This window comes from Sylvia atricapilla, chromosome 10 (assembly GCF_009819655.1).
Source record: "Sylvia atricapilla isolate bSylAtr1 chromosome 10, bSylAtr1.pri, whole genome shotgun sequence".
Classification (NCBI taxonomy): Eukaryota; Metazoa; Chordata; class Aves; order Passeriformes; family Sylviidae; genus Sylvia; species Sylvia atricapilla.
This window is the reverse complement of record NC_089149.1, coordinates 14,292,797-14,317,875: the sequence shown is the minus strand read 5'-3', so window position 1 is coordinate 14,317,875 and position 25,079 is coordinate 14,292,797. Positions and strand designations below refer to the sequence as shown.

At 44.5% G+C, this 25,079-nt stretch overlaps 1 protein-coding gene across 3 annotated transcripts in view; it reads right to left on the bottom strand.

Moving 5' to 3' along the window:
• Positions 1 to 25,079, bottom strand: part of LOC136365507 (glypican-5-like) — a 347,571-nt gene that overhangs the window by 205,319 nt on the left and 117,173 nt on the right. For 2 of the 3 annotated variants that reach the window (XM_066326026.1, XM_066326024.1), the window contains exons 5-6: positions 22,231 to 22,290; positions 20,602 to 20,727 (exon numbers count right to left, since the gene is read on the bottom strand). In XM_066326026.1, the coding sequence (XP_066182123.1) occupies positions 20,602 to 20,727; positions 22,231 to 22,290 (186 nt within the window). The remainder of the gene's footprint in view (positions 1 to 20,601; positions 20,728 to 22,230; positions 22,291 to 25,079) is intronic. The other variant, XM_066326025.1, reaches the window with a different exon arrangement.

Here is a 25,079-nt window from a genome sequence, read left to right as displayed (position 1 = left end):
ACAGCAATTCCAGTAGCTACAACAAAGTAACAACTGGGGTTTTTTTTCAGTGGTATTCCTACTTTTCTATTGGAATGCTAGAAACTTAGATAAAAGATTTCAGTATATAGTAATAGATGAGAGTCAAGATTGAGGATTTGGGGTGTTGTCTGAGTCCTTCTTCACCTTCTTCTTCATGGGTTTGGGTGGTTTTCTGTAACTGGTTGATGGAGTTCACATTGCAGACTTCAAGTAGTTAGTTACTGGGTTTAAAATAAAAATAATTTAGGTGGTATTTCATAATTGGACAGGTTGTCCTTGAAAAGACCTGGTAAAGACAGGGAAGCATTTTCCCTTGTTTTTCTAGCTTGCTAGTTAAGCTCACAGCTCATCAGTCTGTAAGTTAGATATAATAAACAACCAAGTCTGAACTGGAAATCTACATTTCCTGTGTATTATTCATCCAGGGAAGGGAAGGGAAGGGAAGGGAAGGGAAGGGAAGGGAAGGAAGGGAAGGGAAGGGAAGGGAAGGGAAGGAAGGGAAGGGAAGGGAAGGGAAGGGAAGGAAGGGAAGGGAAGGGAAGGGAAGGGAAGGGAGGAAGGGAAGGAAGGGAAGGGAAGGGAAGGGAAGGGAAGGGAAGGGAAGGGAAGGGAAGGGAAGGGAAGGGAAGGGAAGGGAAGGGAAGGGAAGGGAAGGAAGGGAAGGGAAGGGAAGGGAAGGGAAGGGAAGGGAAGGGAAGGAAGGGAAGGGAAGGGAAGGGAAGGGAAGGGAAGGGAAGGGAAGGGAAGGGAAGGGAAGGGAAGGGAAGGGAAGGGAAGGGAAGGGAAGGGAAGGGAAGGGAAGGGAAGGGACGGGAAGGGAAGGGAAGGGAAGGGAAGGGAAGGGAAGGGAAGGGAAGGGAAGGGAAGGGAAGGGAAGGGAAGGGAAGGGAAGGGAAGGGAAGGGAAGGGAAGGGAAGGGAAGGGAAGGGAAGGGAAGGGAAGGGAAGGAAGGGAAGGGAAGAGAAGAGAAGAGAAGAGAAGAGAAGAGGAAGAGAAGAGAAGAGGAAGAGAAGAGAAGAGAAGAGAAGAGAAGAAGAGAAGAGAAGAGAAGAGAAGAGAAGAGAAGAGAAGAAGAGAAGAGAAGAGAAGCCAAAACTCTTAATTACACTTTCCTGCTAAAAGTCTACCTTCAGGCTCAAAAGCTTCTACCTGAGGACAGAGCCCCAGGACAGAGAGGGTTAGAGCAAATCAAACATCCCAAGGGTTGTTCTCCCCCAGATCAGGTCACTGCACATGGCACAGAGCTCCAGCCTCTCCTGTAGCAAATACTCACCCCCCTCTGACACCCAGGCAGGCATTAGGACACCCAGCACTGGTGTTTGTGCCTGCTGATAACACTGCTCACTCCTACTGCCTGCAGCTACCCCCATGAGTCCAGCAGTGGATTTATTTAACACATCTGTGCCCAGATGCTGTGTATGCACTTGTTGCACCTACCAACATAACCCCCTCAACTTCATCTCCTCAGAAAGACTACAGGAAGAAAAGGACAAGCAGAGCATTACAATTTCCACTCTGCTTCAGGCAACTCTTGAATTTGAATTAGTAATTAGAACATTAAGCTGATGTATCATAAACCCCAAGAGGATAAATCCATAAATAGATTACAAGGCTGACTTTCAAAAGGATTTTAAGGATCCTCTCATAATTGGTGCTCCCACTGTTACTGAAACATTCAGTCCATTTTCAGATCCTGTTATATCTAAAATATATACCACACGGTGCCCATGTCAAGTTTTCCATTCAGAAAATATTTTTTTCTTTTTTAAAATTACACCCTTAACCTTAATGATTATCAAAACCTAATCTACCTTGAAACAGCCTAAAGATCTGTATCCCTCTTTCCAGCCTGACTCAGCAGTGCAATTCACCTTTTGACAACAGCAGATCAATTGGAAGGCATCAATTCCAAGCCTGTTTATGAGCTCAGGGCCCCTGGACGCCCTGCCACCTGCACTGCCAGGAATGTCTCATGGGGAACAGGCAAAGGTGGAAACACCCACAGGGACCCACAAGAGCAAAGGGATTGCCCTTTCCCTCCTTTCCCAAGGCAGCACAACAAACACAGGGTGCAGCCTGCTCTCAAACCAGTGCCCTGCAATTCCAGCACAACAAAGTGCTGTTTTCTTCCAGACTGATCACTCTTCTTGGTTTTGCTCCTTTCATTTAAACTGTAACAATAATCCCCTTTTCTGCATGAGATAGAGCGGCTATTTCCTTCTAGGAAAAACATCCAGTGAAGACAAACACAATGTAATCTTTCCACTGACTAATTGCCTGGACACTAATTTCCCTCTCCTGCCATAACCCTGGCAGGAGCCATCTCAAGCAGTGAGATCCACCTGAGAGCTGGCATGTGGCAAAGCCCTGTCACTGCAAACACACCTCTGCTGCTCTAAGGAATCTCCTCAAGTGCAGGTTTCCAGGTTAGTTTGTTCCTGCAAACTATCAGGTTTCCTTCCTCCCTTTTTGTCAATATTTTGTCGAAAATTCCTTCTAAATTCAAAGGTCTTTACCTGTTTGGATTTCAATTTACACCACAATACCTCACTCACTATGAAAATAACAAGACAAGTTGTTCTGGTTTTTTTTTTTTTTTCCAGGGGAACTAATGTTGAGCCATGTGAAACCATGGTAACTGTCAACTTCCACAAGGTTATGCTGTAAAAGAAAATGAATTGGTGCAACCATCTCTTAAACATTTCTGTGGGTTATCACCATAGTAAATCTGACAAACCCACACTTCATCCTATAACCAGGTTTTCATTTCAATGAGGGAAACCATTGATCATTTTAACAAGGTAGTTGTGATCTACAGTCAGCAGTTCCCAGAGGAAGCAAACCTGTGCTAAGGGAAAGAGGGGGAAGAGTATTTTCTTCAGTGGTTTCTCTTCCCTCAGCACAGGGCAGCAAGGGGTGAGATTTAGGGGCCCTTGCTGGGGCAGGAAACACCAGAGAAGAGCAACTAGAGATACCCTGCAGCACTAGGATCTACAGGAATGTGAAGCTTTATTGTCCTTCGAGCAAGGGAGAAATAAAAGCCCACGAGAGCCAATTAACCACACGGAGCTGCTGGAGCTGTAATACACAGAGAATAAACCTGAGCACAGCAGAGCTGGGGATAAAAGGTTTCCAATGAACATTTCTTGGTTATCAGACTTCCTACAAGACTCAACAGCTATGGCCAGTGACATCCTGGTGGGTGTTGCCTCACACTCCTCCTCCCTTTCCAGGATCTGCACGTGAAACAAGGAGAGGGGATGAGACCAGGAGTTCTGTCCCACCAGAGAAAGGCAGAAATCTCCACTCTCCTACATCCAGCCTTAAAAAGGAGGCTCTTCCAGATGACAGCACTCCTGCTAGGACACAGGATCAAAACTGAACTCCTGAGCCCCAAGGTCTAGGCTTTAGTCATGCTTAAAATGGTTCATATTAAAACAACATGGGTTAGGTGACCCTCCCTACTCCTCTTCATAAACTGTTCCAGCAGTTGGGTTCTCCAGCAGACTGACATCTGATTCCCAGACTGATTTCCCACTCTGCAGTTCACACCCACTTACACACCTCTGCCAACAATCTTCTACACTTCAGTAACTGCTCTTCCTCCAAGGTGAGGCTTTCTGAGAGAGCAGAGCCCCTCTTTAGGAGAGCACAGCCCCTCTTTAGGGAGAGCAGAGCCCCTCTTTAGGAGAGCAGAGCCCCTCTCTTTAGGGAGAGCAGAGCCCCTCTTTAGGAGAGCGGAGCCCCTCTCTTTAGGAGAGCAGAGCCCCTCTCTTTAGGGAGAGCAGAGCCCCTCTTTAGGAGAGCAGAGCCCCTCCTTAGGGAGAGCAGAGCCCCTCTTTAGGAGAGCGGAGCCCCTCTCTTTAGGGAGAGCAGAGCCCCTCTTTAGGAGAGCGGAGCCCCTCTCTTTAGGGAGAGCAGAGCCCCTCTTTAGGAGAGCGGAGCCCCTCCTTAGGGAGAGCAGAGCCCCTCTTTAGGAGAGCGGAGCCCCTCTCTTTAGGGAGAGCACAGCCCCTCAGTGCCCTCACTCAGCTCAGCTGCCCCAGCCCTGCTCCCCGTGTCCCATGTCCCCAGCCCTGCTCTCCCCATTTCCCCAGCCCTGCTCCCTGTGTCCCCAGCCCTGCTCTCCATGTCCCCAGCCCTGCTCCCCTGTGTCCCCAGCCCTGCTCCCCATGTCCCATGTCCCCAGCCCTGCTCCCCGTGTCCCCAGCCCTGCTCCCCATGTCCCATGTCCCCAGCCCTGCTCTCCCCGTGTCCCCAGCCCTGCTCCCCGTGTCCCCAGCCTGTACTGAGCCAGGGCTGACCTGTCCCAGTCACTGTGTCTCACCCTGGGCTCACTGAAGCCTCTCTGCACTATTTTCCCTGGCCCAGAGGAGCATCCCCAAGTCTATCCACACATCCCCAAGCTTCATTACAGATGTCTGGAGCTCCAATGGGCAGTGCCTCCCCCCAGCTCTGCAATTCCTACTCCCCTGGGCTGTGCCTGCTGCTCTGCCACATTTCTGCTCCGTTTTCTCCACCTCCATGGAACACCTGGAGCCTTCAGGGCCCTCCTCCCTTGTTCCCAGTTCATTTGCTTGCCACTGACCATTCCCATGTCCCCCCATTAATGACAGAATAATTAATTCTGTAACTACTGCACTCAGCAGGATCAGGCTGTGGGTTCACACATGCTCATGCAGATCTGTTGACAATATGTGTTGTCTAATAAATCAGACTCAGGCCATTTTTTACTACAGATGATCATGAATGGTGTTTGAATTCTACTATTAAGACATGTTTTTACCTCATATTCCAGCCCTGACACTCCCAGTTTGCCTCATCAGAAAAAAAGAGTGATTTTTAAAAAGAGGAAAGCAGCAGTAATGACACATTATTGATGCATCAAGAGAGCTTAGGGGCTTTTTGTTTGTTTTCTTTTGGTTTTCTGCACCCAAGTTATCTCTAGAGAGAGATCCCACAGCATTTCCATCATATTTCAGAAACAAATGCAGCAGCAAGAAAGCACAGACTGGGGTGGCTCTAAAAGCCAACGCTGGTTAAAAACACAGCAGTAAATAAACACTGCTGAGGATTACAGCCTTTTAAGATCAGAGCCTCAGACATGAACCCAGTAAATTCTAGCCCTGTCAGACATGTCCTTTCACCCAAAAGATGATCATTCTGGCCCCAGTGAAAACACAACCTCTGGCCTCACCTGTTGTTTAAATCCCAAATGCTTCAGCTGCAGAAGGGAATTTCATCTGGAGCTCTGCTCCCAACCTGCACAATCCTGGCCCCAGATCTGGAAAAGGTTCTGAGCAACTCAACTCCATTCCCACAAACTGCAGGAAACACAAAGCTGCTGCTGTTTGGAATAAATGCAACCTTCCCCAAAGCTCACAACTGGAGTAAGCAGAGCTCCAGACAAGAACTGTCAGACAAGAGGCATTCACAAGCACACTGCTGAGCTGTTCAGTTAATTACAGCACACTCAAAACTTTCCCAGCAACTTTGTTCTGTCCTGGGTGCGTGTAGGAGGGCTGGGAAAGTGAAGACACATTGCATCATTCTTTTCAGCTATCATTCCAGAGGTATAATTCGATCTAAAAAGCACCCATGCTGCTTTTTTCTCAGTTTCTCTTGTTTGTGAACACAGACAGGAAATTCAGAAACTGCCATTATAAAATGACACAAAGTCAAACCAGAATTCTGCAAAGGTTTAGAAATCTTGACTCCAAGGCTTATGAAGAACGAATTGCTAAGAAAAATATTCAATAATTCATTTCTTTTTCAATTAGATACTGGAAAATAAGCTAAAATGAAAATTTAGAGTCTTAGTTTAATTTCTGAACCTCCTCATGCTTAGTTAATAAAATGAAGCAGCCTATGGCATTAGCTTTTAGTGAAGTACAAATTTTTGAATACTAGGTAGAAAGGAAACTCAAACAACATCTGTCAAAACCAACAGCTACTACAGAACAGCAGTCATGCACTGAAAACAAATCCATTTTCTGCTGGTATGAGATGGTGCATTTCCACTGACACAGAAGCTGCAGCAGCTGAAGGGACAGAGACTACAATGGACAGTGGCTCCCAAAAACTCTAGTTAAGGGATATTGGAACAACCTTCCCCAAAATCTGTGTGAGTTACACCAGATGAAGCTTGGGCTGAAATCTTGCTGTTGCTTAACAGATCTTATTGCCAGAAAGTGATGGAAGTAAATTCTAGGGATTCTTTTAGAAATTAAAGATTTATGAGAGGGTCTCCAATAACCATGTATATATTGGTTTTCCATGGCACTGTTGATAAATTAAAGTCAGTTTAGTGTGTTATCACTTAGAAAACACTTCAATAATCTAAAAGGTTCACCTAGATTATGTAAATAAAGCCTTTTCCCACTGTTCTTACCACCAGTGACCTGAACTACTTGAGATGTTTCATGAATGGACAGCTAACATCATCCAGCACTCCTGACACACACACTGCTACTTTGGGAACAACTCAGACTTAATAGCTATTAACCCTGCCACACAAAAAAGCTGAGAAAATCATTATTAATACAATGTGAGCATCTTGATTAATTAAAAAGCTCTGGTTTACACACGGAATTTTCTGCAAATACTTAGAAACCACACACACACACACAAGTTGTCATACAAACTGAATACAGTTTTATTTATAAGCTGGATCAAGTTCTATTACCTAACACAGACCCTTATATAGAGAACTTCTATTAACTCTGTAAATAATTCTCATCAGCCTGTGAAGATGCAACTCAAAAACCCCCTTCCTATTAAAAAGGAACTTCATTATATTCCAAGTCTGCTTGCAATCAGCAGTTCTTTGCAGGCAATAAGATGGTTTAGGTCCTTTGCCAAATCTCAGTGTGTGGTCATTCCATAAAATCGACGAAATAAATGCACTTGGAATTCTCCAGATAGTTAATTTTCCAAAGAACTTGCCTGATTCAGATATATTTAATTTATATGTAGAAAAATGTCCATTACATCAGTTTCTATTTTTCTTAGTTTTGACATCCACTGAACTTAACTCAGTTCCTAGTTTACTCTTAGGTATGCCAGCATCAGCTGGGCTCAGTGCTGACTCCAGGAGGAGTTAGGAAAGGCTGTAAAGCCCTGAACTCCCAGCTCCAATGGATGTCACCCCCAGCAGCACCTGCACGGCCAAGGTGTGAGCTATCCCAGCTGGTGGATGGGGTCCGCCGCTTGGGACCCAGAGAGCCACAGCCACCCCAAAGGATGTCTCGCTAGAAACAGCTCCTTGGGGGGTCAGGGCTCTCCTCAGCTGGGCAGAGGGGCTTCTCAGCATCGGGCAGAGCAGTGATTTTTCAGCTCAGTGATTTCAGCTTTCAGTGATTTCAGCTCAGTGCTCTTAGCTCATGCCCTTGCGAGTTAGCCCCTCTTTTAGCCAGCCGTGGTGAGAGAGAGAGAGGTCTCGTATGGAATTTCCGCAGGTGGTACTTTATTGAGAGGGTACCAGCGAAAGGGGTCCAGGGACGAGGAACCTCTGCCGACCAGAGGAAACTCAGGGGTTTTTATGGGACACCAGGGTGGGAGGAAAAGGGTACAGAACCAATCAATTGTAACAGATCTACATAAAATCCCGAGGGGGCTTGTGGGTCTCCAGACAGGTCGCCGTGGCTAGGAGGTTTGTCTTTGTCTTAGGGGCTCAGGGTGAAGTTGCGAAATTCTTCCTTGACTCCTCAGCTTGGCTCCCTCCAGGGCAGAGCAGCCGGGGCTCCGCCCACCCACACAGTGAGCAGAGCTTTAGTGCTCACCTACAGTTATTCACCTCCGTCACCTCAGAGCTGCAAATGCTCCTCACAGTGCAATGGCAGTGGAGAACCCCAAAGGTCTGCCTGTTCACGCCCTCAGTTTCTTGTGAGACACAACTGCTCCCCATGGGCAGTTCCCAGAGTTTTGCAGCACTCCAGCAGCTGCAGTTTCCTTCCCTGCGGTCCTGGTGGGGCTGGCCCATGGAAGGGACACCACAGCCACCAACTGGCCCAGGGGAATGAACAGGATGCTAACAGGGAATGATGCAGGGGAGGAACTTTAGGAAGGGCTGGCAAAGTTTTCCAAGTGTTCTGTCTATCAGCAAAAAACTGAAATCTCATACCCAGACTCTCTGGTGGCAGCAGAAGAGGACCTGATTTAGCAGCTCTCCACTTGCAGAGGAAGCACCTCTGCCCCAGGAAGAAAAGTCAGGTACAAACATACCCATCCTCACCTTGTTTTCTACCTTTTTTTCAATAATGTTTCTACCATCTTCATGGTTTTATGGTTTTTGTTTTAAATTTCCTTTGGTGACCTGTGCAATTAATCCCCTGACAGCTGACACATTCTGGGCCCACGAGCAGGGAGCTGATGGACATCACTTGTGATGTGGCCTCCACACCAAACAACACGAGCCACTGGGGCTGACAGGAGCTCAGCATCATTTTCTCTGAACTTTGGGGCAGAGCCATGGAAAAAACCCCACAGCAGCTCTGCATCCAGCCTGCTTCCAGCCCAGTCCATCTGATCACACATCCTGATGAAAACTCTCACGGGCAGTTACCCAAATATGCTTAAAAATTAAAATGTTAGATGATACTCAACTTTTTGCTGCATTACTCAGTGAAAAACACAGAGCAAAGCCAAGGCAGCAGAAAAGGAATCAGCAGAGGGTTTGTAGAAGACATTTAGTCTTTAGCACTTCACTTGGAATTTCAGAGCGCACCATTGTATTTTGACATCTATTGAAAAGGCTTTCCAGACAGAACTCATTGCTAATAAAAGAATAACAAAGGAACTCAAGAGAATGCATTATTAAATGGATTTCCAAGAATCAAAATGGAAAGGATTAAAACACAGCTAACAGCCCAACATAGTTTCTAATTAAACCTGAATTCTCAATTGTAAGAGTCTAGCTGTTGAATTAAAAAAAAAAAAAAAAAAAAAAAAATCACTGAAGTAGTTCTTCACCTTCAGGAAGAAAAAATATGAGCCAGACCAGCCCTACAGAACCAGCCAGAAAGCATTTTTTCTGTGGTTCTGATCAGCAAAAGCTACATTAGTTCCACATAGCTGAAATCAGTACAGCAGAAAGTTTTAGACACTTCCTTCCATCAGAGAACTCTGGTGTTTTGATTTCCCCAAGTCCTGTGCTGGTGCTGAGGAGGCAGCAGTGGGACCCCTGGAGCCCCAGCACAGTCTGAACTCACCAGGCACAGACATTGCTCCATGGAGCCTTCCTGTCAGGAATGCTCAGCTGGAAGGGCTCCAGGAGGAGCCAACAGGAACATGCTGGTTTCTCACAGGAATGTGGAGTTTTCTCTTGCAATGCACCCTGGCCTGCTCCTGACAGATGTTTAGGGCAGGGTGGGAGCTAATTCCCTTCCCCAAAGCAATCAGAGGTGGTGAGGAGCTACCCAAAACTCAAACACATCTTACAAATGAGGCTTAGAAAGATGAGTCTTTGCAAAGACTTTCACTGACAGAAGAATTATCCCTCCAGGTAAGAGAGCACTTTGCTGCTCCTGTAGCATGGACTGTTGCCACTCAGCCTTTCAGGAGGGCTGTGCTTCTGGAATTACCACTCTAGGAAGCAAACATCCCAGGGATAAGGGCATTCTGTCCCCTTAGAAAGGTCTGGTTTTCTCCAGCTCTGCCTGTCTGACACCAAAGACAGGAGTTACACCTTTGCAGAGTGCCAGCAGATCCCATGTACTCTGCAGTGAGAAGAGAATTGAACTTCTCGACCCCAAACCATCAGTGACAGGACATCACTGCCACCACAGCAAGGTTCAGGTCACCAAGCCCTGCCTTCAGGCTCCCCAGCTCCTGACTCCTGCCTGCCACTTCTGAGCCCAGGGCTTTTGGAGCACCAGCACTCTGCACGTGCCCTGTGTTTTCTGCAGACGTGGGGCCAGCTCCAGCTCTTTTCTGCACATTTGAGCCACGTTCCCAAGAACGTTATAGAGTGCAACACAGCCTAACAAAGTGTGGGAGGGATTGCTGGAGCTGAGCCTCACACCAAACCGTGGAGATGTTCTGACAGGCTGCTAGGCAGAGTCACACTTCAGCACAGCACAGGATCTGCTGTTTCACTCTTAATTTCCCATACAAGCCTCTGAATTACAACTTTCCTTTTTATTGCCTTTTCCCTGTAGTTAAGCTCTCCCTGAAGAGCAAGGTTTGTAAGACCCACTCAAACATCTTGGGTGAGCTGACACCACACAGTAAAGACCTCGATGCTTGCTCCTTCCAGTCCAGCTGCAAATAAACTCACCCAGCCTCCCCCTTCAATAACAGCAGACAAGGTGTCAGAGTATGCCACGGGGAGCCAGCCATGCCAGGGACACAGATGTGCTTGGACAGAACTGAGCTTTTGTAAAACCGTCCCTGCCATGGTAACACTGCACACAATATCCATTCCTCTCGGTTTACCTCTATCTCACCCTTCATTGTGATGAAAACTCTCATGGGCAGTTACTCAAATATGCTTTAAAATGAAAAGGACTGAATGTTAGATGATACTCAACTTTTTGCTGCATTAGCCAGTGAATAACACAGAGCTAAGCCAAGGTAACAGGCAAGGAACCAGCAGAGGATTTGGTAAAAGACATTTAGTCTGTAGCACCTCACTCGGAATTTTAGAGCATACTATTTTATTTTGAAATCTATTGAAAAGGCTTTCTGGACAGCCTTTTCTGTGTCCCCAGTGGTGCAGCCACCCAGGCCACCCAGAGCAGTCTGTCCCCAAGGGATGTGGCTATGAGAGGCCAGCAATGATCATGGATCAGAGCTGTCTCTGGTTTTAAATGGCCCAGTTCTATTCAAATTCAAACAGGTTCAAGGAAGCCAGTTTTGTACTCCAGGTACTGCAAACAGAGCTAAAGAGAAGCTGTGACTGGAGCACCAGTAGATTCCAGTTGTTCCTTTTATAACTTTTGGGTGTGTTAGAGGTTTGGGTGGCATTTCTTTTCCTGCACATTGACAAAAGGTTGAGGAGAGCTGAAAAATACTGCAGTAGCCATGGCAGTGTGCTACATGCCACTGAGTGTGCTTCACTGTCCTGCCCCTGCACAAACACAAAACAAAACTGCACTTGGCTCTGGTTTGGCCCCAGGGGCTTCTGCAGCAGGGCAGCACTTTTTGTCTTGCTTTAGCCAAAGCACTTTCCAATTAGCTAATGAAGACTCCACCATCACAAATCAACCACACACAGTCAAGACACTGCAAGGTCTGCTGGTTTTCCTTAGTGCAATTCAGTCTCCTGATAGGTACTCAAAATCCCAATACACACACTGAATTCCCTCAGTGTTACAAATGCCTATTATAAAGTTGGCTTTTCACAAGGTGTGTGCTATATGATTAATATCTTTGTGGTAAGGATGTAAGTTTTTATTTCTGCTGTTAGTAAAGAAAATTAGGCACAGTGGTAGTAGTGATATAGTAATTGCTTAAACTGTCTGTTTGGCCGGGATAACATCCAGTGAACATGTAAAGAAGACTCTGCTATTGATACACCAGCTATCAGCATCTCCCATCTGAAGAAAGCACGGACCAAGGCCCAAGCTGGAGGTGATGATGAAGACACAGCCCAGAAACACGCAGCTCTAAAAAGGCAGACCCAAGGAGGGGCCATGCAAAACAGTCCCTGGAATACAGAAACTAGTTTATGGAAAAATAGGAATATTCAACAGACTGATAGAACAGAAAGGGTATTTAAAGAAAGCCTGTGAAATAGCAGTTTGTGGACTTGGCTGAATGCCAAGTCACCCGGCCGGCCGTACTTTGCTTTTTTTCCTTATCTCCTAATTGTCTTATCTTTTTATTAAAACCTATTTCTTAAAATCTACGTACAAAGTGAATCTCGTTTTTCACACTTAGTACTCCAAGGATAACATTTCCAAAGCATTTCCTTAGAATAAGCCTGCTGATGCTGAGTCTCAAAACTCATGTCTGTCCCCGTGCTCCTGAAGTAAACCAGGTGAAATTCTGATTTTAGACAAAGTGCCTGCCAAGGGCAGAGGTTAACACTGAACATTGTATTTTTCAAGTTAACTTACTGTATTTGTCCTAAGCAGTTTTGTACAAGGAATGTGAAAGGACTCCCACAGCTGGGCAAGGAATACATAACTTGCTTTAAATTTCTGTATGTAGAAATAGTGTACTTATTAAAACCAGAAGTGATGATTTGCCTTTTTTACATTAAGTTTCCACAAACATATTGTTCAAATCATGCCCCAAATTCTTCAGTGGAAGTAAACTGCCAAGTCCTGGGTATGAACAGAAATAATAACTGACTATTTATACACAAATATTATCTGTAAATAAATGTGTTTATAAATAACTTAATTATTATCTGGACAATGACCCTGGGAAAATTCCGAGGTCACAATCCAGCCCACTGCCACATGACATGATTCAGTGCAGAACTAAATTGTCCAAGGGTGACTCTGTGGGGTGAAAGGCAAAGTCAACTCCTCTGTTCAGTCAAGAGTTTCAACAATTCACTCTCAACTACTCATTTTTTATTTAAAATATGCTTTGAAATTGCATTATTGCAATAAGTAAATCACAAACAAGTCAGAGATGGGCCTTTATCACCAGCTCTGTCTCTAGAGGTGTGAGGTTCACCACAGCCTCCTAAACTACTTGTAATATTGGACCAATTTTCATTAAAAAAGACTTCTGGTTTTTCACATTTCTTAAACATGCACTTCAGTGTTTAATTGCATTTATTCTAATTAAAGGATAGCATTCATGTCAGAAGATTTTACAAAGCAATAAACTCTTCTACAGATAATTACTTGACAACATCCTGCTCCAAGAATGAAGTAAATTTACCAATAGTCTAGAGAATTCTTTCATATTCAGGAAAGCTCATGTGGTGCCTTTTGACCTAGAAAATAGGAGAGTTGGGGGTTTTGTTGGTATTCAAAGACAGCTTTGAGAAGTTTTCAACCTGCTCAAATTTGCTTTTCCAGCACCAGCACAGCTTTCAAGAGCATTTCCAATGTTTCTACAATAAGTGCTGCCAATAAAGACACCGAGATGTTTGCAGAGCCCATGTTCCCCCCTCTCTAATCAAATCAAAGCTCAAGTGAGCAGGAGCACCTCTACAAACAGAATCATTTCTACACCAACTAAAGCAAAGACACAAAGAAACACAAATCCAGGTCAAGAAGAAAATAAGGGCAGCACAAAATTGAGAAAGATGCAACATTCCCCACTTAAGCATTCTAAGAAATTAATTTAAGTCTAGTACATGGAAAAAATGGTGTTGGTAATTGCAGACATTTGTGGTTTTTTATTCTGAATGAGGCAGAGATGAGCCAGAGAGTTAGTAAGCTGTGAAACACTTGCAGCAATCACTTTGACAAGCTGGGTGCCCTTTCTGTTTGTTAACTGATCAATGTAAAGAGCTAAAGGGTTATTAACAGATCCATTGAGAATATAATCCCAGTTCACCCTCAGCACTGAACTGAGCTGGCAAGAGACTGGACAGAGCAGGGGAGGCTCAGGGTCAACTAATCATCTGAGCAAGGCCAAACTTCCACCCAAACTCCTTTTTCTTTCTTCCCACTGATCTCCTGGGTGCTGACTGTGTGTAAGGCACCAGCTCTGAGCACAGAAGAGCTCCTCTGGTCTAAAAACCATTCCTGGGGAGGTCGCTGAAAGTCCACAGCAGGCAGGGCCAGCCAGCCAGAGGGGTTTGTATCCATCCTGTGCAGAGGCTGTGGGATAAACAAGGGATAAATTAAACTGATTTTAAGTGATACTTCATGGTCCTCGAGCTGTCTGTGTGTCCACTCATCTGATCTAGGGAGATGTGCCCCTAACCACAGGCCGTGGCTCTGAGCCCTGTGGAGTCAGCAAACCCACTGGGATAACCCCTGGGACTGGGAGCTCAGTTTGGGGCTGGGAAGAGGCAGCACTGTGGGGTTTATTCTGCCAAAAAATAGCACTTCAGAGGTTTACCTGTCCTGGGCTGGGAAAACACAAAGCCTTTCACACAGGAGAAGAAGGTCAGTCCACTCCACTTATTAAAGGTGACATTTATTACCCCAGCCAGCTCCACCCTGGGCACCCTCAGTGGGCTGGGAAATGTTTGATCCCCCATTTCATGCCCCATTTCATCCCTCACACCCCGAGCAGCTCCAGCAGCAGAGGGTGACAACTCCCTACAGCACAACAGCTTTCTTGGCCACTTGGGAGACTCTTCAGCCTTCCAAGCCAGAATCCAGATTATTTTTCCCCCCCATTTCGATGAACCAACATGTTTCCAGTGAAAACTGGCTCAATAAAATAAAAAGGCCTCTCCTGACTCCAGCCTGCAGCCTACCCCACCTTGCCACAGCAGCTTCTCTCACACTCATCACACCAGACCAAAAATATTTTGCCAGCACCTACCCCAAGCCCAAACAAGGAATACAAACCAGCAAAAAGAAGATTATTTTGTGTCTTTCATTTTAAGTCTTTGCACTTAGGCTTGGAGAGTAGCAGAAGCAGATTGCTCCTCCACCCTTTAGATACCAAGTACCTGTAACACAAATAAAATCAAGCCCAAGGCCTAATTTAACTTTATGAGAAGTTACAGCAAGATGATCCTACTAGCACAGTAAAACCTGCCAGGTGTGTGTGTGTGTATATATATATATATGTATATAAATGTATATATGTATATATTTCAACATATATCTAAATATAGTTCAACATACATCTAAATTATTTCACACAGAGATTCCACTGAACAAGGCGCCAAGGTGGAAGGAAGGCTGCAGAACCATGCAGAGATTTTTCTGCATTTCCACTAAAAGGTTTGCATTTAAGCTATTACAGGTTTTATCTCAGCAACACCTTCCTCACGTAATTTCCTTCTGTTTGAAAAATGTAACATTTATTATTTGATCTGCTGTATTAAAACACTGATGGATTCCTGCTTCAAAGTCCAGGGAATTTAATGCAGGGTTTTTATTCCACTGACCTGCTCATTCCATAGAGCCTACAAATGCTGTTTTCATCACTGCTGGGATACAGGATGAAGAAAAGGAAAATGAGAAAAATCACTTCCAACTACTTTTTTAAAATACAATTACTTTTAACTCTTCAATTTCAACTTGAAATAATGTCAAAAATTCAATCTTCTGAAAAATACCGAAGTCCAAACATCATATGGGAATCCTTTTCATCCAACAGACAAAGGCACCACGCTTCCAACCCTACCCTGTAGTTTTAGGAGAAAGGATTAGGTGTATCAGTATTAAAAACACTTTTACTCCAGGCTTTGATAGCATTAATCCTTCTTGTTTATATTGCTCTATTGCACACCCATTGCAAATGAAAGAAAATGAGTTTTACTTCCCTCCAGGAAGAATCCTTGGCTAAGACAGACTGAGGGAGCAGATAAGAGTTCCTATCTTTTCACCAGGACTTTGAGTGTGACCTTTCCTAAGAGAAATAAAGTCACTCTGTTGGACTCCACGCAAAAAAATGAACTTTATCTTGGAGATTTTCCACAGACTTTAACCATGTCTGGATTGTTTATGTTAGAAGAGTTTCAATGACTGGAGCGCTACTATATTATTACTGTAGTATTTTAATTGGAAAGTTTCAGTTTTCTGACTAAATAAGGGCTGTTCTTTCCTTCTGAATATATATAAAAAAAGCACACAAAAGACTACCTGCCTGTCACTTCTTACTCAAAAAAAAATAATCTCAAACTTGCTAAAATAGAAGAGATACTATGATAGTATCAAATTAGTCCCTGTTACATTGCATCTGAAAAATACTGTCCCACTGGAGCAAGCTGGTGATGGATTTATTCTTCTGTGAATTCTGCTCAAAGGAGTAAAGTAGACATTGAGTAGATACCAAATTCAGAGGTTTCCCCCAAGAAACTCTGAAATTAAGTATTAATTAATTGTATTCAAGTCCCTCAACCTGAAAGAAAACGTTGAGGGCTGCAGTGTCAAAAAAAAAAAAAAGAAAAAGCTTTTGCAAGTCAAATTTCCATTTGCTTTTACAGAAATGCCTTTTAGCTGCTGACCTAACCCACCCATTTCAACTGCCTGGACATATCACAGTAACAATATCAGCCAGAAAGAAAAAAGCCTATCACTGCAGGGAAGATGAGGGTGTGATTTCACAGCAGGAGGACTGTTCCCAACAACCAGCTCCTCCCTAAGCAGCAGGGACCTTGGGGTCTCCATGAGATAATCCAGACAAGGGTCTGCACTAAACCAGAGTGATCTGTGTCTGTGCCATGCACAGAACACAACCCAAACTGCAGCTGGGAGAAGCCCCATCTTTAGAGAGAAGGCCCAGAGCACTAAGGTAATGCTGTAACAGGTTTGCTGGAGCTCCAGTAGTGACCCCAACCCCAGCCTGGCCACCAAGACCCACCAGGGTCTGTCACCCAAAGTGCTCAGCACCCCAGGGGGACACAAATCATTCTATCAAACCTCCCCAGCAGCCTTGGTGAGCTCCTCATGCCCTCCACCAGCCTTCCTGGGCTCGTTTTGTGCCATCTGAAGAACCCACAGCTTGCTCCTGGCTCTCTCTGTACCTGCATACAAAACTTGCCTCCTGACTCACGTGGCTTCTCATCTGGAGCTGGATAATTCAACACATTGCTCCTTCCTGGGGTTAAATTTTCTCCCAATAGGTGGCACATAATTACATTTAATGAAATGCCTATGCTGAGATCAATCTGTTGGTAGTTTCCAGGACTAAAATCCTGAAAATTGTCTTTCCTTGATAATTGCATTAAAAAAACCCCCAAAACCATGAAACAAACAAAGCCCACATTCACCACCAACAAAAATGTAGCTCTGAAGCATACAGACTTTTCAGTTCATCTTACAAAGATGAAATCCAGCCCAGGGCTCTGACACAAGGATCTGTGGGTTAGATACCAGGTACAAACATCACTGACTGCTGTCACTTTTCTTCACACCTTTTTTCCAACATGGGTCATAGTGAAGACGTGCCTTGAGCTTCTTGAAATTTGTGGGGAGGAAGAAAGCAACAAAACCCAACACAACATCCCAAGTCCTGGAAATTACCCTAAAACCTGAGAAATACTGCAAAAAGAGAGAGAGCACTGTGCAGTTTACAGTCACAAGTGTATCTCTAGAGATTGTTTACGCTGATGGCATAAGAACAACAGAAGTTAAACATGTTTGAAGTGTGCCAAGGCTAAATGACTGTCTCTGTTTTCCATATCCAGATGGCTGCTTGCTAGAGCCTAAGGAAATGAGAAAGGGGACAATGGAAGTGCTAAACTCATAAAAACTGAGAGTCTCTAAAGGAACACATTTTGAGAAAAAGTCACTGTGATTTGCCACTTCCTTCCTCAGGCAGCTCTCACAGGCCCTGACAGCCCAACAACCCATGAGATGATCTGTGCTAGCTCGTGGACAGCTGTCCCCTAATCCCCTCCCTCAGTGCAAAACCCCAACAAAAACCAGGAAAAGAATTGTGGGTCTCCACTGTCACAAATCACCCTTCTTTTCTGTTCCAGGTAACCCAGTTTAAAAACCATTTACGTGGCCAAGTTTTTAACCCTACAGCTGAAGTTTCCTGAGAAAGGGATGCCAAGTGGAAAACCAGTTCCTGTAAAATATCTCCTCCCCTGTCTGCCACCAAATCGAGGTATCACACAGCAAACCTGTACACTGCAGTGATGGGAGTGTGTATTGACACCTTTTAAACTCCTCACAGCACTACAAAATCACAGCAGACACGCTGGAAGGACAAGGAGGACTCTGGTGTGTCTCAAATGGTTCTGCAACACCAGCCTGGAAGTCTGCCACATTCAGAGCAACCCATTCTAGCTAAAATGCACCCATCCACACCTGAGGTGACACCTGTGCCATGGAGAGCTGGGTCTGACCAGCAGAATCCTTCTGCTCCATCTGTCACCAGGGATATTTCAGATCAAGCTAATTGGCATCAACAGAAACCATTTCACCTGGAAACTCAGGAGTTTTCCTCTTGAAATGGAGAGGCAACAAACACAAAACTCCCTGAAGTGATTTTCAGAATGGTTTTCCCTTTCTTCCCTCCAAATAAATCAAAGTTTGATCTTCTGATCCAACAATTCTGTGTAGGATCCAAGTCAGAAATGGCTACGGCTCAACAATCATTAAGCTGAGACCACTCATTAGGGCATGGATGATTTCTTACATGAAATCTTGCTTCAGGAACAAGATGCTCAGAAGAGCAATTAAGAGGAAGAAAGTACTCCCAGTGCAAGTATTTCTAATTTTGTCCTGAAGAGACACTGGAGGATTCCTAGCAAAGCCATCTCTTCCTGTTCTCTGAAGAGCAGGCCAGAGGCATAGTCTCAAACCAGTGGGAACCTCTTTTTATGGAATATTTCACTGGCAGCTCCAACTTCTTTACTCTGCAGAACCAATGATTTAACCACAATAAAACCCAATCCAAAGAAGTAAACTAAAATAAAAAGGTCCAACTCTAGTCCTGTTTATCAGCCCTCAAGTGCCCTCTCTACCAGCTGAATGCCCAATCCTCATTTCTGAGTAACAATCTCCCGTTGTTTCAGGCTGCTTTTGTGTGTCATATCGTTTTGGAAGCTCGAGTTTGTTTTTCCTGAAGAGCTGGCCTGCCAGCACAGGGTAGAAATGATGCTCAGCTTTCCAGCAGCATTATGAAATGCAAGGAGTGTGGAGCAAACAGGAGCTGCAGCTGTGGCAGCCCCAGTAACCCTAAACTCGAGCTCACCAGCCCCATCAGGGTGATCTATTTGCTGACCCACAGCCAATAAAAGGGCTCTATTTCGAGTTCAGTGCTGTTTACTGCTGCTGCTGTTTAATGCCCTGGGAGAGGAGACAGAGCAAAGAGGAATGCATCTCCGGGCATCACCAGGACAGGTTAATGTCCCACGTGGGGACAGCTGGGACAAGCCAGCCCACAAAACAGGTGATGAAAGGAGCAGACTGTGGCAGCAAGCAGGAGATCCCTGGGGCACTGCAGGCTGCCCACAAAGTCCCCTTCTCCTAAGGCTGGAGAGAGAATCAGCACTGGGAGAGAATGGGTAAATGTACAATTTTACATATTATGGTATTTTCTATTATTTGTCTGTCTATCTATAGCTGTCTGATTAAACACATGAATTTTAGATTGTGTTAAGCACATTAAACACCCTTTCTGTTTTCCATTTTGCCCATTTAATATGCTAACTACAGACATTTATCTAGGTTTGGTGGTGGGGTTGGGCTTTTGCTGCTGTCATCTTCGGGGGTAGGTGGTTTAGGTTTCCTTTTCCCTTTATTTTTCCTTTGTAATTCAGCATATGAGGCATCTTGTTAGTCTTTTCCCTGCTACTTTTCCCAGCTTCCCATCCCTTTCAAACTTGAAACCTTTTCATGTGTCTCCAGCCCTGGGAAAGTTGCAGACTGACAAAGGAACAACTGCTTTCACCTTCATGCCTTTCTAAAACATGTGTATCAGCAATTTGAGGGGTTTGGGTTTCTTTTAAACAAAGTAAGATAAAAATAAAAAGTAACTTCTCCCCCCAGGAAACTGATACAGAAAATGTTTGGTTTTGTTTGTTTGGCTTTTCTTGTTTTTCTTTTGGCCAGAAAACTGTTTGTTTTAGAAGTTAACCGTGCACCTAGCAACATGTCACAAGCAAAAGAGATTGTGATACAGAAATATTGATTAGAAATATTGATATTCTTCCTGTTTCCTCTCCATTACCTTTACAGTAAAACCTTCAACCAGTATTGCAATCACTATACATCAGTATTTGGAATATTGCTTTGTTGCCAAGATTTTCAAACATATGCCCCACAATTAATTTGTAATGACAATACATACTGAAATATTGAAGCTATTTTTGGATGTGTTAGACATGCATTTATCTCCAAATAGCTCAGATGTAATTAGGCTGAAGTTATTTACACATGAGAAAAATCAACAGAGCTATGTGGGAGTCAGAGCTCCCATTAATGGGACAGACAGTAAGTGCCACATCTTTGCTCCATGTTGGAATTATTCAGCAAGTTCCTACAAAACAACTTGTGACCGTGAAAATGGTTTTAAAGCGAGAAAACAGAACGCTAGAACTTTATCTCTTATAACTGCCACAGACCACAAAATCCACTTCAGAAAGAAACAGCATGAAAGCCAACACAATCCCATGGAACTCCTCTGTTTTGACAAAAAGGAATTTTTGGAGAACACTCGCTGGCACACTTCCAAGCAGCTCTCCCTGCAACACCTGATGTGTACTTTGACAGGTGCAGTAAATACACAGTTGTGTTCCAAACACCTCTTTTCTCCTCAGGGTGATGTTGCCTCGTGTTACACAGAGGAAAAGAAATGACAGCAACAAGTTTAGCTCGTGGAAATGCAAGTGTATATTCCAGTTTAGAGTCTAAAGGGTGATGAAAAAACACTGATAAAACACAGAGGGGAAAAAAAATCAGCTGAGAAACTGGAAAGGTCTTTTCACCCTACAGAGCGTCTACAACAGCGCCTTACAGTGCTGCTGAGCCATCAGAAGGGTGTGAGGACACCTTTCCCACCACTACAGCACATTCTGAATTCTGACTTTACCTTTCTACAACATCCTCTCCGTTCCAGCAGGTCGAGCTGTCCCTCATCACCAGGTCTCCATCACAAAGCCTCTCTGCTATGGAGGCGTAGAAGGTTCGGGACCGCTTCATGTAACTGATGAACTCTCTGCAAAGGTGGAAGGACACATTCAACAACACAACAGGGAGCAGCCCTTAAACCCCTGCCAGCCCACCCTCCACCAGAGCAACACCTGGAAAACAAGCAATCTGAATTCATTTCTATTTCTAGTGTATTTTCACTCCTTATGGATCACCCGATTTTACTTAGTCCGGTGCTAATACACATAATTACAGACATAAAGGGTGCTTTTAGCACATTGTGTTAACATGGCCCTCACTAAATCTGAAAAAAGGCTACACCTACTCCTTATAAACAGATTAAAAAACATTGAGGAAACATCATCACAAAAGGCACGTCCAGTACAGACAATGTATTTCTGACGACTGTGTATGGAAAAATGCCTTGAGGGCAAACTGCTGCTTCTTTACATAACCTAATTATACCTATAATATGTACCTGGCTGAGGTAGCCATAAAAACAAACTAACAGAACAAGTGTTAATTCTGCACACAAGTGAGAGGGTTTCAGAATGAGAAATTGCCCAGTGCACTGCTTTAGGAGCTGCTGTTTGGTTTTACAGATCTGCAGAACAAGAGTCAGGACACAGACCGAGCTGGAGTCTCTCTGAGCTCTGTGTTATCACAGGACTCCCCTGGGGAGGCCGCGGGACCCATTCAGGTTTGCAGTGCTGCAGCCTGGCAGGCACTGGAGGGATGCCTGGGGTACAGCTGGATGGAGCTCAGCACAAACCAGCCAGGATTTCTCACTCCTCAGCAGCAGCAGGTTCTTTAAACAACATCCAATCCCCTGGGACACATCCATCCCTGCGAGGCTGAGGCAGTGGTCATCTCTCCCCACAGCTCTCTTTATACTTTCTTTAGACTTCCTCAAAAGTGTTTAACCATCCCATTTACCTTCTGTGATGAAATCCTGCTCTAGATAAATCACTCATCACGTACTCCTCAGAAACTAACTTAGCCTAACAGAGCAGGAAAGCTGGGGTTTAAAGCAAAGAAAAAAGCAGGAATTTGGGGGCTTACAAAGAGGTAATCAGCGTTTTGACCTCTTGAGTACCAACTCACAAATCTGAGTTGTGAGTAAAGCCAGGCCCAGCCAGAAGGTTGCCTGGCAGAACAACCTGAGAGGATCAGTTCCAAAAGGAAACAGATGCCAAAGATTTTACAGGTTCTAAGTCAAAGTCTTCTTTGAAGGAGGAACCCAGCACCCCTTTAAGAGCCTAAAGCTTGCCTTACTCAGCTCACCCTGAGAGGTTTCAACTCCTTTGCATTCTCAGCAGAACGGGGCTCTGACATTTCAAAGCAGTATCTCAGCAAATGCACAATTCTCTGTCCGACTCTCAGTCTTACCGAGTGAAAATATTTCCTTTTCATCATTAGAAAACTAAACACGCTAGGGGAGAAAATGCAGAGTTTCCCAGTGCCCCACAATGCAAAAGCAGCAATCAAAAGCATTCCAGCTTCTAGATTACAGCTGGGGACGAGCTAAGTGTAGAGACAACAAAGGATGTCACCTTGTTTTCATTCTTACCGAGAGATTTTTTTCAAACTTCTGGATTTGTCATTCTTTGAAGCTTTCAGAGGCAGAGAACTGGAATAGGCCGGGGACAATAAGCATCAATCAGGAGAGGTTGGGGAGTAGGGGAGAAGCAGGAATTCAGGCAAATGAGGAAAAAGAAATGAGAAACAAAAGAGAAAAGTAAAAATTATTTGAAAGAAAGCTCACCAAGCACATGCATAGGACAATATAAGAAAATAAACAAGGAGAAAAATTACCCTGAGATTTTTGTAAAGTATACATGCAATCAAAAATGTCAGTTCAATACTGGAAAAAAGTACAACTGAGACTGCTTGTCCCAATCATTTTCAAGTAAGAGCAGAATTACAAATGCAGCACACGCAGCAGAAAGTTGAAAATAAATTCAGTGGTACTTAAATTAAGTGTAACTGATACCAAATGGAAGGACTGTAAATACATGAAGCTGTACAAGAAAACAATGGCAAACAGTTTAGACTGAGAACCATGGGCAGGGGGATACAAACCAGCAGCATTCGTGTTCTGGTTCAACGAGCAATTTACTGCCTGTTAATAAATAATATAAATACAGGTATTTTTGCTGTTCTGAGATTGCACCACCGAAAAATCACCCAACTTTGCAAAACTGGAGATACAGACTCTCAGGTTATAGTGGAGGAAGAAGTGTGGGAGTAGCCCATGTGATTATTTAGTGATCTCACTGCAGACAGCAAGCACCACCTCCAGATGATGCAGCTTGGCCACCACAGCCCTGGCAGCTGATGGCATGAGTGGCAACGGGACAGGACGGACCTGCTGGAACCCTGGAGGCTGAACACTGCAGGTTTTCTGTGCCAAAAAGTGCTGACCCTCAAGCAAGCACTACATTTGACCTGAGGCCGTGGAACAGTCTCCCACAATAGAGTGATGGCACTGGGGTCGTGGGTGTGTGGTTTGAATAGAATGGTGTGATATCACCGGTGGAAAACTTGAATCTGGGATTTTAGTACATAGTAATACATGTGAGACAAAATGGAGGGCTCTGGGCATTGTCTGAGTCCTTCTTCTTCTTCCCTCTTCTTCATGGGTTTGGGTGGTTTTCTGTAACTGGTTGATGGAGTCCGCATTGCAGACTTCAAGTAGCTAGTTATTGGGTTTGAAAAAAAAATAATTTAGGTGGCATTTCATAATTGGACAGGTTGTCCTTGAAAAGATCTGGTAGAGATAGAGAAGTTCTCCATTTTACCTCATTTCTCTAACTTGCTGTTTGACCTCACAGCTTGTGAGTCTGTAAACAGATAAAATACTAAACATCCAAGTCCAGACTCAAAACCTGCGCCTCCTGTGTTTCACTCTCAGCTTTGGCAGCGGCTGAGAAGAAGCCAAAACCCCTACACAGGGACCTGCACTGACCATCAGGTGAGTGGCACCTGCCTGCAGGAATTCCAACACAGCCACTCAAAAACCCAAATAAAAATCTGTACCAGGGAAAAATCTGGATCAGCTGAAACTTCAGCCCTGGCCAGGGGTTCACGTGCATCTGACATTAATGGTCTGGTTTGTACTAGCACTTTATTAATCAAATGTTAATAAAATCATGTGATGCCTGAGCCAATAGACAGTTTATTGTAAATGAAATAGACATCATTGGCCTCAAACATTCCCAAAGGAATTCCTAAATTGTTGATTTTAAGATGTATAAAAGGTCTGTAAATTCATGGCATAATAAAGAAATCCCAACAAAATGTCATTTCCAAGGCCTCTTCCTCCAGTCATGGACCTAATGTTGCAGTTCTTTGTTAAACATATTTTGTACAGAGCTCTGTAACCAGTGTGTGTTTAGTGGTTTGAAATGTTCCATGGAGCAGGTATTCAACTTTGCTGGGGGACCACAGCCTGACCAGAACAGCTCTTTGTGCTGATCTCAGCAATAACATTCCAATTTACTGAGATTCTGTACATGCCATTTACATTCCCTGTACCATCATATGGTTTCAATTTTCTTGTCATCTCTATTACATGTTATACTAACCTCCACATTAAAAAATGACTACAGCAGCAATGCTGCCAGTTCCACTTAATCCCTGACTATGGCTGTGTAATGGTAAAAAAATAATAATAATCAATTTTATGCCTTCCAGTTTAATCATAGGAAATGGTTTCTTGCAAGATCATGCAACATTTATTCAAGTTTCAGCTTCTTTCATTATTGTCCCTGACACTTAAGTGATGCATACCAAAAAATATGCAGGAATGGAATGTAGAGTGAAATCAAGGGAGATGGAAAATCTCCCAGGAATTCATGAGAGTAAGAGAAGAAAAGGGTTCAGCTACTACAGCAGAGGATCCAGCTGCTCTGTGCAGTGGGTGACCTTGCAGATGTGGCTGTGCAGAAGGGTGAAGGGTGAGGAGGCTCCAGCCAGACCCTAAACTCCTCCCCTGAAGAAGCACGTCAGGCCAAGGGACACCACTGAACAGCCCCCTGCCCTGCACCAGCAGCCCAGCTCTGCCCACCAGCTCAAACCAGAGCTCCAGCTCCTGGGAAAAGGAACCCAACTGCTCACGTGGCCAAGCAGAGACTCAGCACCCCTGGAGCAAACACCCACGGGCAGCTGTCTGGGACTGGGGTTTAAGGACATCCCTGAGCAGGCTGTACACAAGAGAGGAGAGGCCACTTGGTTGTGGTTTTCCTCCACATGTGCCAACCACAGAGGTTCTTCTCTTTGAGCCTGGGAATGCTCTGACACGGAAGGGAAGGAGCCACAGCTTTTCTGTGTGCTTGGAGAGGGTTGGCCCATTCCTTCTCTTGTTCCTTCCTTACCCTAAAAGGCTGGAGTTGTGTTCCACACTCCCCTTGAATAAAA